At 39.0% G+C, this 16,370-nt stretch overlaps 1 protein-coding gene and 1 long non-coding RNA gene across 2 annotated transcripts in view; both read left to right on the top strand.

Moving 5' to 3' along the window:
• The window catches only part of LOC310766460, a 132,800-nt gene extending 131,425 nt beyond the window's left edge, over window positions 1–1,375 (top strand). The window contains exon 5 of the long non-coding RNA XR_014550165.1: window positions 1,333–1,375. This is a non-coding gene — a long non-coding RNA (uncharacterized lncRNA). The remainder of the gene's footprint in view (window positions 1–1,332) is intronic.
• A 2,093-nt stretch (window positions 1,376–3,468) lies between these two features.
• On the top strand, window positions 3,469–15,430 carry NAPG (NSF attachment protein gamma). The gene is made up of 12 exons (XM_083622661.1): window positions 3,469–3,627; window positions 4,530–4,597; window positions 5,510–5,594; window positions 6,083–6,100; window positions 7,292–7,322; window positions 8,347–8,456; window positions 8,574–8,640; window positions 9,208–9,278; window positions 10,572–10,650; window positions 11,559–11,638; window positions 12,834–12,963; window positions 13,561–15,430. Exons 1-12 carry the CDS (start codon window positions 3,572–3,574, stop codon window positions 13,708–13,710), a joined length of 945 nt encoding a protein of 314 aa, XP_083478787.1. The 5' UTR covers window positions 3,469–3,571; the 3' UTR covers window positions 13,711–15,430.
• Window positions 15,431–16,370: the final 940 nt, after the last annotated feature.

Genomic DNA, 16,370 nt, shown 5'->3' with positions numbered 1-16,370 from the left:
CCTTTTAAAGAATGATGAAACTATAGTCTGCAATAGCGACAAAGACATTTCCTTGTTATTTTTTCTTCCCCAAAGGCCTTGAGATGAAAATGTTGCTTTCTATCTCTCTATAGCTTTATGATCTTGAGTTTCTAGTAATGAATATATTATCTTCAATTTCAATTGTGTATGCCTCTTAACAAAAGTAAATTCCCACAAGTGTTCCAAAAGCAATTTATAACCTATTGGCCAAGTGAATGTTGCATATCAAAGCTGGTCATTAAATAAATGTCAAACAAAATTATCTTGCATATCTTGGGGACTTAAGAAACCAGTGAAGGTCAAATGAAGTTCCCCTGGCATTTTCATGCAGCGGTTTTTATAATGAGAACTCTCTTCTAACATATTGCATTGGTTTTATATGATGTATCTAATATAAACAACTCATTTATTTCAGTTTGCTGTAAAAATGAATGCCTTTGGTTCAGGTAGTTGTTCCCAAGTGATAGATCCTATAATTCTTTGCAAAACAATGACTATATTTTTATCTTCTTCTCTACATCAAAGACACTGTTCTTCCCTGCACTGCTGAATACCCAATATTGTGAGACTTCAGACAGATCACTGGGGAACAATTTTTTTTCCATTTTCTGTTGCATGAGATTTTTCAACTGTTCTTATATGTTCTTTCAATGCTGATCTCAAATCTGAAATCGATTTCCATGTACATGCTATAGTTATCTTTCAATTTCTGACTTTTGCCAATATGTCATATTTACACTGGGGATAAGTGGACACTGACACATTGATCTACCCTAACCACATGCAGATAGGTAGCCGTGTTGGTCTGCCATAGTCAAAACAAAAAAAAAAAATTTCTTTCCAGTAGCACCTTAAAGACCAACTAAGTTCAGAAATAGACTGGAAAGAGAAGCTGCTGAATTGCAACTCATTACCAAACTTAAAACCATGGAGAGACCTGGTCTGAACAAAGACATTGGATTCTTATCTCATTATACATGACAAAGCCATTTTTCACCTTCTCACCCCTTGCTTTTTCCTGTAAGACCTATTGCAGTCGTTAAGAGCCGTCAACAGGCTCATCTCAGCTATCTGCCAACCACCCATTCCCACCACCCTTCTGAGTAATACCCCTCCCCACCTTCTCACTATATAGAAGGATCTGGCAACTTCTGTTTCAGTGTATCTGACGAAGTGTGCATGCACACGAAAGCTCATACCAAGAACTAACTTAGTTGGTCTTTAAGGTGCTACTGGAAAGAAATTTTTTTTTTTTGTTTTGTCCTAACCACATGGTAATTATTGTTTTGCAAACCTAATTTTTCTTTACAGTGGTACCTCAGGATTAGTTCCGGAGCCCCGTTCGCATCCCGAACGGAACGCAAGATGCGGCAGTGCGTCTGCGCGTGCGTCGTGTTTCGCCACTACCGCGCATGTGTGTGACATCATTTTGAGCGTCTGCACATGCGTGAGCGGCAAAACCCAGAAGTAACGCTCTCCGTTACCGGGTTGCCGCGGAGCGCAACTTGAACGTGCTCAACCCGAAGCGTATTTAACTCAAGTTATGACTGTATTTTTATAGTTTTGTAACCTAAATATTTGTATTTTTCAGATTCCCTTCCCATTAACTCCAGTGGGAGGGAACAAGATAAACTATTGATCACTTTCCCCAGCCCTCACTTCTCATTGCACTTTTCTTGAGTTGTCCCATTCCTATCCCAAGCAGAGAAGGGTCAGGATGTGATGTGCAGCTACTGCCAGGTGACCCAGGGCAGACTTTTTGAATGGGAGGATTCCTAGACATAAATTGTGCATCCTGACTTCACAGCCCTAGTAAACAAGCATATGTTTACACTGCAATAGCACACACGCACACACACACACACACACACACACAAGCAAAATCTTGCACCTTTTGTAGGACATTGCTTGATTCCATAGATTGTGTAGTATAAAAGCAATAAATATCAAGAGAAAGAAACAGGATGCAGTGAATTACTCTGTAAATAAATTCAGTTTTGAGAGCCATCTTGTTTAATGATACCGGGGAACTGCTCAATATATGTTCATATACAGCCCTCTGCTGGACAGCATTTGTTACAATGTAAGTTAAACCAGAATTTTATTTTAAAAACTTTACAGTAGAACCCTTGATGTCCCAGGACCTGTAATTTGTCCCAAATATCTGGGTATGTGTGTACAAGTATAAAGTAGTAGAGCATTGAGCAAAAGTATTCTGATACTTGATCTCTACATAAGAGAAGTTTTAGTGCAGTGCTAATGCAGAAATCACAGGATATATATTATTATTTAACATTGTTGGGCTTGAAAACAGTATCCATATATTTTTGCATCTGTTTCTGTTTTAGATAATTTTTGTTGTTTCATCCTAAATGTTCCAGGCCACAGTCTCTCTCATCCTTTGTAATACAGTCAAATTCTTAAAGGTTTTCGCTGTCAATGTATATACATCTCAATCACAAACTTCTGCAAGAGTTTATATCTCACTTTCAGTAAGCAAAACCCTTGATGATTCTTACAGTACTAATTTCCTAGTATTTGTGCAAGACTTTTGATTGTACTATACCCATTTGCAGGCAGAAATCTAAGCTAACATGAAGCCTGCCCTGCAACATAAATCCTGGCGACACCTATGCTCAAAACACTCAATGATTATCAGCTAAGGTGGGAACTGAACCATGACCATTGTAGCTCACCACAACCCATGTTACCAAATAAGTCTATTTACCAATTCTTCTAGCATGACCTTTTGTGATTCTGTTTCAAGTATTTAAGTACAGTAGTGCATATTAAGTACTGGTTTGTTCCTACAGATTGCTTGTCACTAGGAAAATATAAAGTGCTTGCAAGATAACCTGCTATGATGCCTTCCTAAAATGAAATACAGTACAGTATAATCTGTATGAAGTAAAAGACTCATTTGACCAGTTCAGTCATATACGCACAAATCAAAGTATATTTCCATTCCGTTAGCAATAGATGGCAAGAGCAGACACGCCCTCCAAAATGTAGGTCACCTATTTGAGATGGTAGATAAAGTTCTGCTTTAATCTTTTGCAATGTTAAAGAATAATGTATTATAAGAAGACAGAAAAATGGCTATACATCTATAACAGCAGTAAGCATGGCAATCTAATATAACTGGGGAAACTAATGCACTATCACTGGAGGATTGGATATCAAAGGTTTGGGAAGCAGATCAAATGATAAAATTAACTAGCATTGTCAGGGTCCGGGAAGAAAGGCAACGTCATAGCCATTTTATTGAAAAATTGAGTGCTTTTTTCATGTATTGAAACTAGGCACATTTTTATTTTTTTTAATTGAAGCTGTCGTTCAAGAGACCCATTTGTGGAATGCTGGCAGAATCCGCATTGACTTCGCAGGAGAGAAAGGCTAAGGAATCGGATCCGCCCCTGGGCGGAACACCCTGTCTTCGCGCAAGCGCCCTTCGCGGAGACTCCGCCCTTCGCAGTTGTTTGGGTGCAGCGGCGTTCCTTACCTCCGCTAACGTCACGGCCTTGAATCCCTGCAGGTCCTGCTGGGCGACATGGCTGCCCAGAAGATCAACGAAGGCTTGGAGCACATCGCTAAAGCGGAGAAATAGTGAGCGAGGGGGGGCGGGAGGGGGAGAGGGCGAAGGAAGCCGGCGAGGGACAAGGGAAGCCGGCTTGCCAGCCCTTGGGGAACAGGCGGGCGAGTGGGGAGGCAGTACGCGGGGGCTGTGGCTGACTGCGCACCTCCAGCTCCCCATGGAGCAGCGCCGGGAGACGGGGCGGTTTCCCCCGGGTGGAGCTGTGGGCGGAAGGAGCCCCTCTCGGACCCGCGTCTCTTGAGAGCAACTCCAGGCGGCTCTGCTGGAGCTCCCCCGCCAGAAAAGAGGGGGGCGGTTTCTTGTTTTGGGTTTTGCGCTTATGCGCAGACAACACTTTGCATCCCTCAGGCATACCCTCGTCATCAGTGCGTCGTCCCCTTAATGGGGCTTGCTTGACCCAGGATATTCAAGCCCTGAAGTATTGCGTACTTCCTTTCTCTCCCCCACCCCAACCTCTGTGGACTCTACCTTAATACAAAGTCGCGCCACTGGGCCACCCGACCTGCACTGGTTGCAGTACTTAGGTAGAGGTCATCACCACTCTTCCTAGATCCTGTTACGCTATGTCAGAGATTGAAACTAGAGGCCTGTGCTGTGGCACCAGTAAGCTGCAAAGATCATACATGTCCCCTCTAACTCAGCTATGTTTGAACCAGATAAATCTCTTTTTCTTTGTAGAATTAAAAAGGTTTGACTGTAAGACCTGATACCTGGTCACCATTTTGACACATCTAGTGAAATTATTAGGCAGTAGGCAATCACTGGTATGACAGTTGCAGCATCAAATTCCTTAATGATGTAGCATATCATTGTTGTTATTACTATTTGTAAGAAAAGTATGCAGTTTACAATAAAGAGGTTTTTTTAAATAAAATGAATTGTTATTAATTTCTTGGTTTATTCTACATTTCAGTTTGAAAACTGGATTATTAAAATGGAAGCCAGACTATGACAGTGCAGCAACTGAATATTCAAAAGCAGGTATGTTCTGTAAAACGTTGGCAGTTCGTTTTTGCAACCTTAAATATGTTTCATATGTTCCCTGGCAAAGCTAACTTCTATTGGCAGTTAAAGCAGTTTGTGGATTAACTTGTTGAAATTCCTCTAACCCACAGTGCTGTATTCTTGCAGCAGTAGGTAACTGACTACCTGCCATTGTGCTGCATTTCTGAATAAATACATAGGGTAAAAATAGACAGGTGATATATTCTGGGGGTTGTTTGAAATGATAGATTGGTTTAATTTATAAAGGCTTTTCAGGAGCAAAACACTTCAGAATATCTAGGAAAAGTATATTTCTGCATTCATGGGAGCCATCATTTCTGGGGGACCCAGGCAAGGGAAAAAACCCCAGCAGTCATTATATTAAGAAAACTAGAGGTTACCTTAGACTATTGATGGATGTCAGGTTGCACAGTATTTCCTAGTGGCTAGAGCTTGGAGTGTTGTTTAATCTTCTTAGGCCAAAGTATGTCTCTTGCAGCCTAATGCTATGCCTGTTTACTTGGAAGTAAGCCCTGCAGTGTGAAATGAAGCTTAATTTCAAATATGCGTGCATAAATATTGTAGCCATAACATTGTGAAAGCCTTTGATGCTAAAATGTGATTTTCTTTAAGATTCATATCATTATTCAAGATTAATACAAATAATAAAAAGTAATTCACATTTCTTTAAAATTGCAAGAAATGTATGGCATTATTTGATTAATGAATGTGATAATAAACTTGACAGGATCTAGGGGGAAATCACTTTGCTGAAGTAAAAATCCAAATTGTCTCTTAAAAGTTCCCTTCTAAATATTATTTCTGAGGTGCAGTAAATGGATATTACTATGTACATGCAAACACAGAACATAATATATTTTTAATGGTTTCTTTTCTATTTCTTTTCAGCTGTTGCTTTTAAAAATGCCAAACAATATGATCAGGCAAAAGAAGCCTATTATAAAGAAGCTCTCTGCCAGGAAAACAATAAAGCGTATCCTTTCATTAATTCTTGCTTTGCTTAAGGGTTTGAAAACATGACTATTGGACTGATACTCCTTTTTTTTTTTATTCCAAACTTTTAGTGAAATACTTAATGTTTTCTATCATATTGGGGGGGGGGGATTCAAGAAGTTTCTTTGTTTACCACATGACTCATGACCACGACTCTTGACAAGTGCTTCTTGACACACTAGCTTTTGCATCTCCATTGGATCTTTTGCCTTTTTCAATCAAAAGTTTGAGCTAGAAAAGCTGCTTGTCACGATGCAGAAGGGTCCGTTGCTCCACAACCAAAAGTAGTAGTTTTGGAATGATTGTCTTATCTTTGTGGAATTATTTGGTCCATATATGAATGTTAACTTGTACCAATAGCATTCAAGTATATACCCTCTTTAAAAACAGTTCAAGATTGAATATAGTATTTATTTCAGGAAGACATGGTATAATTTGTATCCTTGACTCAAAATGATTTACTTCCAGTCTCTTCCATGCTGCAAAGTAAGTATGAATGCAGTTTTAATTTGTTGAGAGCTCTTCAGTATATGGAAAATGTAATTGAGGTTGACACTCATCAAAATATAATTCAGCAATTCAGTGCACAGGAAGCTGGGACAAAGGAAGCTGAAATAAGTTAAGCCAGTGTAAAGTTGCACCAGAGCTAAAGCCCATTCAGCAGTGCGGCAGTTGCTCTGCCTAAGCCTGGGCAAACAAAATTAAGATTCAAGGCAAAACCTGTTTCTGGAGCAGTTACAAAACAAATAATCAAAAAGCGCAGGGTTTTTTTATACTTCCCCCCCAAATCCTTATTACCATATATACTTGAGTATAAGCCGACTTTTTCAGCACATTTTTTATGCTGAAAAAGCCGCCCTCGGCTTATACTCGAGTGAGGTGGCAGCGGTAGGAGGAGTGGCCCGAAAGAAGCCCTTTCTCGCCACTGGTCCCTCCGCTGCCACCCGCCTTTTGCAAGGGCAGGCACAGGAGCCGTGGTTGGGAGAGGTGCTGCGCTGCGCTGTGCCTCTCCCAACCGCTGCTCCTATGCCTGCTCTTGCAAGCGGAAGAGGCGGTGGTGGAGGGACAAGCGGCCCGAAAGGAGCCCTTTCGGGCTGCTGGTTCCTCCTCCTCTGCCTTTGCCCCTGTCAGCAGTGGTGGAGGAAGAACGAGCAGCCTGAAAACACCCCTTTTGGGCTACTTGTTCTTCCTCCGCCGCTGCCGCCACCACCAGGTTTATGGTGTGGTGAACCGGCTTATACTTGAGTCAATAAGTTTTCCCAGTTTTTTGTGCTAAAATTAGGTGCCTCGGCTTATATTAGGGTCGGCTTATACTCGAGTATATACGGCACCTTGTGAGTTTTTCTCACATATTGCAGAATTAGGTAGTAAAAAGAGATGTACGGTTATGCATCTACTTTTTATTTTACTCTTTTAAAAAAAGGGACTTGCTTTTTTCCCCATGGACAGCCAGTGTCCTCATGGGAGAGAGCTGTGAATTCCCATTTCAAGTCAAGTCATGGAGCAAAAATCAAAGCGCATGTAATTTGGATGTCTGGTTCTGTTCTACATATTGCAGCGGAGTGAATAGGCTCCAAGATGCCTGCATCTTAGGATTGTCTGTCCTATATTCTTTGGTATGATACACTTTAAATTCATTCACTTTCAGCACTGATTTAATTTTGCTTTGCGTTTCAGAGCTTATGAACAAGTTGGCATGATGCTAAAGGTATGGCCATTTCCAGTCAAACCATCTATATTTGATTTGGTTACAACTAATTATTGGGTGCTTGTCCTGTGCAGTGCTAATCCTGTAGTTTAATAAACTTGTTGGGTTTTTTTGTGGGTTTTTTTGTTTTTGTTTTTTTGAGATTTTGAGTAGATTTTGCCAGGTTGCTAGGTCACATGACCACGCTGAAAAGGGGTTTGGAATAAGTTTAGATAGTTTCTTTCCCTGCACCTGGCTCTCCTTTTTCGGTACTTCTACCAGTGCAACTGAGCCAGGGTAGCAAGCCCAAGGTCCTCCAAATCCAAACTTTTTCATTCTGCTGGCTCTTGGGTTTCAATTGTGCTGCTTGTATGATCCATTTATCAGCGAAGCCAGTACTTGTGATCTCAATCAGTACTACTTAATAGTCTTAAATTCAAGGACTCCTAACATCTTAACAATTGCCCTGTTTACTTCAAAGTAATTTTAATAGGAAGGTGGTTCCTGGTAAGGAATTTCAACCATTGTTGACGTGGAAGTCAGCTAATCTGTATTTAAGAGCTGTATCTTTTCAGCTTGAAGAAATTTACACTTTTTGGTTAGGATAAAAGTGAGGGAAGGACATTTAGCTAACCCATTAAATAAACCTTTTCCAGGTGATTCTCACACACATAGCCAATGCTTGAACCACCACAGATCAACAACATAGGAAGTTTTCATATCGCCTCAAATGCAGTGCATCTTCGTGAAATACATACATTTAGATTTAAATCATAAAGTGTTGAAATAAAATTGTATAAATGGGTGTTTGCAGTTGCCCCAGTCATTCACTCTTTGCAAACTATACGATTCTTGCAGGAATTCCTTTCCCTTTTTAATGTTTCCATCTACTAAAGATTGTTGTACTGATTTTTATCAAAGGGTTTAACAAAACTTTTAATAGTTTCAAATATGCAATGATGTGATAAAACTAAATGAAAGTATTAGATAGACCTTGATTTGCCGTTTTTCCTGACAAACGTGAATCTCTTTCTTTCTCCTTTAGGAGATGAAACAACATCATGATGCAGTGGAAATGATTCAGAGAGCCAGCATGATGTACCTGGAGAATGGAACACCTGACACAGCAGCTATAGCCCTGGATCGGGCTGGGAAGTAAGTCTGCAAACTCAAAGCGTTGGTTTCTTTTCTGGAAAAGAAGTTAGATTTATCTAGTTTGCTTTAAAAAAAAAAGCCATCAAGCTAAATAATAATGTTGACTTTTTATTTCAGAGTAATAGAAAATATAAATCCAGACAAGGCTATACAACTTTATCAGCAGACAGCAGCAGTGTTTGAAGTAAGTTGCCTGAAACCAATATAGTATGTTCCCCAGGAAATGTGTTGAGAATGGCAGAGAATAAAATATAAAAGGTGAACAGCAGTCAAGTCCTATTGCAAAAGGGTGAAACTTCAGGTGTGCTTATTAAATGTCTTCTTGTCTGGTCTTTCTGACAGCACTGCTGAGTAGACTGGTGTTGCTGAATTCTTTTTTACATGAGTCTTACTACTTTCATCAGCAAATGTCATTTGATTTGTATAGTATATATGCCATAAGAGTAGATAACAAAGCCTAAATGGGGCTAGAAAATTGGGGCCAAGCTTTGCAAGCAGGTAAACAGGCAAGCTATTTGTCTTCACTTTCTCAACTCACGACAGTTTTTAAAATGCAATGTTTACCTTGCAGTGCTTGCATTTATTCCATTAAATGCTGCAACTTTTCTGGAATTTCATGTTCCAGTTAAGCTTACTCAGAGAGGTTTGGGTCACCCAGCTGATAGAGCTGTGTATTAAGGCAAGTAAAACTGGAGAGAATTTTACCTGACAAATCATTAATGTTCTCATATGATTTTGGTTTCTTATCTAGAATGAAGAACGTTTACGACAAGCAGTTGAAATGTATGGAAAAGCTTCAAGGCTTTTAGTCAGAGGTCGCAGGTGGGCATCCTAACTTTTGTATTCCTTTTTTAAAATGAAATCATTCTCATGGCACTGCCAGCTGATGAAGCTTTTGCATAAATTCACAGTTGGTCATTAAATTCTTGCATGATATCTAGATGACATTCATCCATGTTGGGGTGGGGGAATTGCAGTTTCCTAGCTTGCAAACTTTTAAATTTTCTTCTTGGGAGATAGATTATTCCTGTAGAATGGCATCTACTGTAACTGACTTTCAAATGAAACAGATATTTCATTTAAGAATTAAAATGTTGTGGGCATCTATTGGCTGGTAACTGCAAAGTCACTGAAGCCAAAGGAGACAAACTCATTCCTTTCGTGTCCACTTACCATTCTTTTAAAAAAATACAACAAACGTTGAAAATGGGCAAACATTATCTCAGTAATGTTTCAGTTAGCTCAGCTGCTAGAACATGAGAGTCTTAATCTCAGGATTGAGGGTTTGAGTCCCATGTTGGGCAGAAAGGTTCCTGCATTGCAGAAGTTTGGACTAGAGGACCCTCATGGTCCCTGCCAACTCTACAATTCTAAGATTCTACTGCCTTTTCTTTAGAGCTGTATATGCCCATTGAATCCCATCTTCCCAGCAGCAAAACTAGTCCGGGTTTGGGAGATAAAGGTCATTCTCTTTTTGTTTTTATAATAATTTTTATTAAGTTTTCCATTTTAACAATCTAATCAAATCACATTAAATATTCCAAATTATACAAATACACATCATAAAGTCCAAATATTTTGCCAAATTGTAAATTTTTGTTGGGGCTTTCCATGCTTCAAGTTCAGTGGGGTCCAATCATCTTATGTTTCTATTGCCTTAAGTTTCCAAAAGTTCCTTCTCTGAATCCTCCTGTTGTTATCCTTCTGGGAGATAAAGGTCATTCTCATTGTTACTGGCACTCAATTGGGGCTATCATCACTAAAACATACAGATCATAATCATTTCTTCCTGTACACTTGTAATGGTGTAAGCCATACATTCCATATCCCAGTGCTCATGTGGCTGTATTAGACACAGTCATCCAGGTGCATAGCAGGTAGTATAAATCTATCCTGGCTTTTCACCATTTCCTTACACTCCAGCATGTGTTTTGTAAGGAAGTGGTTCCTTCAGCTTTATGTCCAGTATGGGCTCACTGTAACTGCACATGAGCTCATGTCTTGCTTGGGTGTTGAGCTGCCTTTTTGGAAAATGGACACTTGAGGAGGGATTTTCTCTCCTGATTCCTGCTGCTCCTTTCTTTAAATGTACCAATCCTTCTCATTGTCTTTCAGACTAGATGAGGCTGCAGTATCTATTCAGAAGGAAAAGAGTCTTTATAAAGATATTGAAAACTATCCAACTTGTTACAAGGTATAAAACCAGGTGGTCTCTTTATCTATTTCTGAAAAAGTGCTCTCTTTTCTTTTGAATTACTCTAATTTGTAAGCTCACATCTAATTGAACAGTGTTAGATGTATTCCTCACTAGAAATCATACACGCACTAATCTCTTAAAACAGTTGGGAATGTTAAAATTGGTTCATGTTTTTGTTTTTTGTTTTAATGTACTTAAAAAAACAACCATCAAACTTGGAAGCTGTTTTTTAAAAAAATATTGGCCTGCTCCATATTTTATGCAGTGTTATAATTGTAAAATCTGACACAGCTTTGAAAATCCCGAATATCTAGGGATTGGGTGGAGTAAGTCTTATTTTACCCTGCATAACTTTAGTGCCATGCCTTGGTTATTTAATTCACTTGTTTGTGACTAGCAGAGTCTGTTGTTAGGTGCTATCAGGGTTTCAGGTTCAGTTTTCATGAGACCCTGTTTATTTTAAGCTACAAGCATCTTCTGTGTACCGACGTGATCATTGTGTTCAATGTTTGCTGCTGAATGTATGAGGAGCATCTTCAAAAGATGAAGAAGAGGCAAAGTAGCCCAATGGCCAAAGTACATAATCTGTAATGATCCAAGTCTTCTTAAATAGCAAAAGGTGTATTTATTTTATGTCTTTGTATAATTGAAACAGTTATGGAGAGTTATTTAATGCTAAACTTCTAAATCTTGGCTCAGAAAATGGCAGGCCAAACATCTGTTGCCAAAGACCTGGTCATTTTTCTGAAAGAAAGAAAAAATCACCCTTAATTCTTCAAAGTACCTCTGTTTTTCTTTTTTTGAGATGCTGACATTTATATTTTTTTCTATTGAATCCGTTAAACAGAGAAATTAATACTGCTTTGTTATTAGATAGTGAATCAGTCATTTTTTTCTCCTTTTAGAAAACTATTGCTCAGGTCTTAGTTCACCTTCACAGAAATGACTATGTTGCTGCAGAAAAATGTGTCAGGGAAAGTTGTAGGTAAGTTATCTGTTTGCCTGATTTGTTTTTATTTTTTAAAAGCATAGTTGTGTTCTTCATTATCTTATGCTCTGTATTTCTGTTACTGGCATAAGCGCTGAATGCAGGGTTCGTTGGCACACCATCTTTTTGAGAAACGCTCCTTGCTTATAAAAGAGTGACAATAAATTCGTTCCTCATCTTAATATCAAATTGTTACACCTATAAAACTCATTTGTTGGTTTAGAAAGTAAGTTGCTTATTCATTCATTCATTCATTTGGTACTCTTAGGCATTTGGGTCCCAAACAATTTAAGACTTTATATGATAATACTAACACATTGAATTTGGCTGGTAGCTGCCTGGTAGCCAGAGCAGAGCTTTCAGAACCAGGTGACACAAGATTCCATTGGGCTTGCCCCACTTACTAAACTAGCAGCTTCATTCTGCATTAGCTGGACCACTTCAAGAGCATCCCTACATAGAACCCATTACGTTAGTCTAAGTGAGGCCAAGCTATTCTGTTCCAGGAACAGCCATAGCTGGCAAACTAGCCTACACAAGGCCTAAGCACTCCTAGCCACAGGAACCACTTGAGATCAACTCCTGCCATTACAGGTGGAACACCTAGTTCTTAGATATGGGAACCTGCCCACCTACAGCATTTCCGTCTTACTAGAATTGAGCCTCAGTTTATTAGCCCCCACCCACGCCTTCTCTGCTTCAGTGTACCTCCATAGCCTCTCCTGATTCAGATGGGAATGGAGAGATAAAGCTGTGTGCACCATACAGATGACACTATGCTCTAATTCCCAAGATCCCAGTGGTTTAATCATAATTAAAACTTGCGCAGAACGATCAGATAAAAGCAGTGTTAAAATCGGTCAATGCATGCTGGTATATCTGGGTCTACAAATGGTACAGTTGGCACTAAGCAAATCTCCTTAGGGAGAACATCTCCAAGATAGGGTGCCACCACCTAAAAGGTTGTCTTCCTGGTCACTTCCCATCTAACTTCAGATGGTGTGGGAAACCAGGGTAGGGCTTCTGATTAAGAATGCAGAATCTAGGCAGGGTCATATTGTAGGAAGTGGTCGTTTAGGTACTTCTCAGGCCCTGATTCTCGTGTCTTCCATTTTCTTGTTTGTACCTTATATGGAAATTTAGTTTCTTTACTTTGAGTGGAGTAATTTAAATAATACTGCAATTGCTTCAGCATACCAGGCTTCAGTGAAAGTGAAGACTGTGCCGCATTGGAGCAGCTCCTAGAGGGGTATGATCAGCAAGACCAGGACCAAGTATCAGATGTTTGCAATTCACCACTGTTTAAATACATGGACAATGATGTAAGTTGGTGTCTCAGTTTATTTTCTTAAGCAGAATATATTAACTGATTATTTTGATCCACAGGGTGTTTTGTACTGAGAAATAGTAAGTTGCAATGCTATGCATGAATGTGGCATTTCCTGTGATACACGAGTATTCAAGTCACTGCCAAAGCTAAAGTCTGAATGGGCTGTGGGTAGTATCTTGTCACCTTGGTCGTACAACTTTTTTTTCAGAGGGCCTTTTCCTTCTAGAAAAAGATTGGCTGTAACATAGGTTTGTAAATACTGATTTCAGATTGCAGAGATGGGCCTTCCTTTACATTGCTTGTGTTTTTAATGACTTAATGTCTTATGATTTTATTATTGCAATTGTTAATGGCTTTGTAGATTAAAAATTTGAGATAAAATAGTGAGAAATAATCACGCTGCCCTGGGACACAGTTGAATGTGTCCACTGCTTTGTATTCTGTTAATTTCCCTTAGAGTAGTATTAGTGGGGTGCTGGCATTTTCTAATTAACCATTCTGTTACTTTATGCAAATACTCATATTGACTGCAGCAGAGTAAGTTAAACAGGGCATGTGTGCTCAACATCTTGTTCTTGCCCTCTGCCAGTATGCCAAGCTTGGCCTCTCATTGGCTGTCCCAGGAGGAGGTGTGAAGAAGAAATCCCCAGTTACTCCACAGGGCAAAGTGGGTGAACCAGGTGAAGTAGGTTCCCGTGGAAATGAGGAAGATGATGATTATGCAAGTGGACTGCTGTAATTCCAGTACAACTCTACTCTTAAATATCAACCTAGCTGTTTCTGGCAATGAGCAATTCTGGAAGCTGCCGAATTACCATCACTTCATTGCAATCAGTAAATTGGAAATATAAATATTTGTCTGCTTCTGGGAAACTTGTACGGAAAGCATGGTTGTACATCTCAAAGTTTTCTTGAGTTACAGTCCTACATCTTTGCAGTGCATCTGCTTTAATAAAGAATTTTGAGTATTACAGTCTTCCCTTCAAAAGGGGAAGTGGGTTTGGATGATGGCATTTACCTTCCGCTAATTCTTTCTAGATGTCTAGTTTCAGGGCCTATTGCTTCATGCTCCGATATTCCTGGGCAAGGTTGGAGTTCAGGCAAAGGAGTGTTAAGCAATTTTTTTGAACAATACTCACTAAACAGTGTGGAACACCTTAAACTATGTTGGCTATCCCTTTTCCCATATGACCATAATATTTTCTGAAACATAATATATGCATAATGTATATAGAAGGTTTATGGGCCAGTGTCGGGAAGGCATAATCAGTTCTTTAGAAGCATAAATAGTGAAAACTAATTTTCTGAGTAACAAAACACCTCTATAGATAAACTGGAAAAGAAACCTTGTTTTCTTTTGAATATCACATACTTTAGCTATGGAATCTTCAGCATTTCTGGGCAAAAAAGGACCCCACACTCATTGGTATGCAAATGATATGCTTTTCATATTCAGAGAATATCTAACATTATGAACTTGCAGATTTTCCAGGGAGAAGTAATATGCCACAGGAGAAGGATCTTGAAATGTGTTCAGTAACATTCCTAGTAGCTTTCAGCTGTGTTTATTCAACACCATGAACACAATTCCCTGTTAATCGCATCCCTTGCCATAGGGTAATGTTTACTTTCACGGGTAATTCAATTTTTGTCAAGTATAGACTTGCACTATTATGTATTGTGTGAGGAAAGGAACATGACTGTAAAACACTGCTGTTTTTTGAGGTGGGGGGGGAGAAAGAGAGAGTAAATTCTTAAATCACACATTCAGACGTTTATGGAGAGATGTTTGTAACCCAGTGAGTATAACAGTTTTGAACTAGGCCCACTTCCTATTTTCATGGTACATGGAAATCTTCAGGGATATAAAACTGAATTTGTGTGCAATGAAACAACATTTTTACAAAGGATTGCAATGACACTTTCAGAATTGAAATTTGTGAAGTTGAGTGTAACTTAAAATGCGTAATGTCTATATTTTTTGACCTAATGACCTTTATTTTAGCTGGCAAAAATGTAATGGAAACCCTAGTATCTTTACTAAATGTTAAACAGTAATCAGCACTTTCTGATAATATGTGTTTTAGTGTTTGTTTCCCAAAGCACTGTACACACTTCCTCTGACTAAGAGAGAAAATGCAGCAAGGAGGAAGGTTTTGAGGAATAATGCCAACTTTTCAAGAGCCAAAGCATGTGTTGGTTTGCATGAAGATGCTAAAATGTAGTCCAATACTATGAAAGTAAATAACTATAAATTATTGAGTACTGCTCATTTGTACACCCAGATGTTGTGTAAACTGTGTTTTATGCAATGTGAAACCTGTACTTTAATTGTAATTCTGCCTGGCCTTTCCGTGGGATGCAGTGGAGTATAAAAAATGTTGTAATTCTCTACAAGATCCAGCCTCCCTGAGAAGAGGCTCTGTAATTCAGCTGTAAAAAAAATCTTAAAACAAGAAGTTTCTGTGTGTGCTTTTATGATGATTGTGATCAGTTGGATCCATTGGGGTGCTGAAATGTTAATGGAACTGAAAATATCAAACCTCAGTGGTTGAGGCGAAAAACTAGTGTTACTCAATGAACAGAAGTTACTTACGCTGTTTACAGTATCTGTTAATCCTGTCACTAGAATTTCTCAAATGCTTTTACGGTATAATCTTTAAATCTTCCAAGTGAGAAGTAATTTGAATATTGGCAGTCACTAGCTAGATCAGGCATTTCTCAACTGTTTCTCTTTTAAGGGGTCTTGTAAATAATGAGAAGTTTGTTGCTTCTGTATATGGAAGGTCACATACAAACTATAAAATGAATGACCTAGAATGAACACTTTGTAATAGGCTACACAAAATTGTACTGGCTCTTGGGTATGACCAATTGACTTTAAGAATGCTTTGGTGTGCGTTTGTTTATTCTAATAACTGAGTTGACCTGTGGTGCTTTCAGAAGAAAATGTCCCATTTGGGGCTTCTGTTCGGCAGTTTATGGATTTAGATTTGCAGTATAGTATAATTATTGCCACTAGATGGTGCTGTGGTTTAGACAAAAGTGTGTTGTTTTTACTCTACCCTTCTCTGTGAATGCAGTGAACATGAAAAACTATCTTAAATCAAGATTTATACCTTGCCTTTGGATCAAAAGATCCTCAATATCTGCTTCTAACAGATTGCAGCAATGCAGAACTACCCTTCCACCTGCAACTTATCCTATATATGTTCATAGGTTACATGATGGCATGTATATAAACACATGTTGCCATGGAGATGTCCCACTGGGATGTTGCATTGCACTTCAATTAGCAGAAGATCAGTCTCCATTCAAACTCCAAATAAATGTGTGCATTATACAGCACCAACATCACATCAGAGAATAAAATAGCCATGCGGCTTGAATTGCCAAAAT

This window comes from Podarcis filfolensis, assembly GCF_964270895.1.
Source record: "Podarcis filfolensis genome assembly, chromosome: 7".
In the NCBI taxonomy this organism is placed as follows: domain Eukaryota; kingdom Metazoa; phylum Chordata; class Lepidosauria; order Squamata; family Lacertidae; genus Podarcis; species Podarcis filfolensis.
The sequence above is the reverse complement of the archived record's forward strand: the minus strand, read 5'-3'. Positions and strand labels throughout refer to the sequence as shown.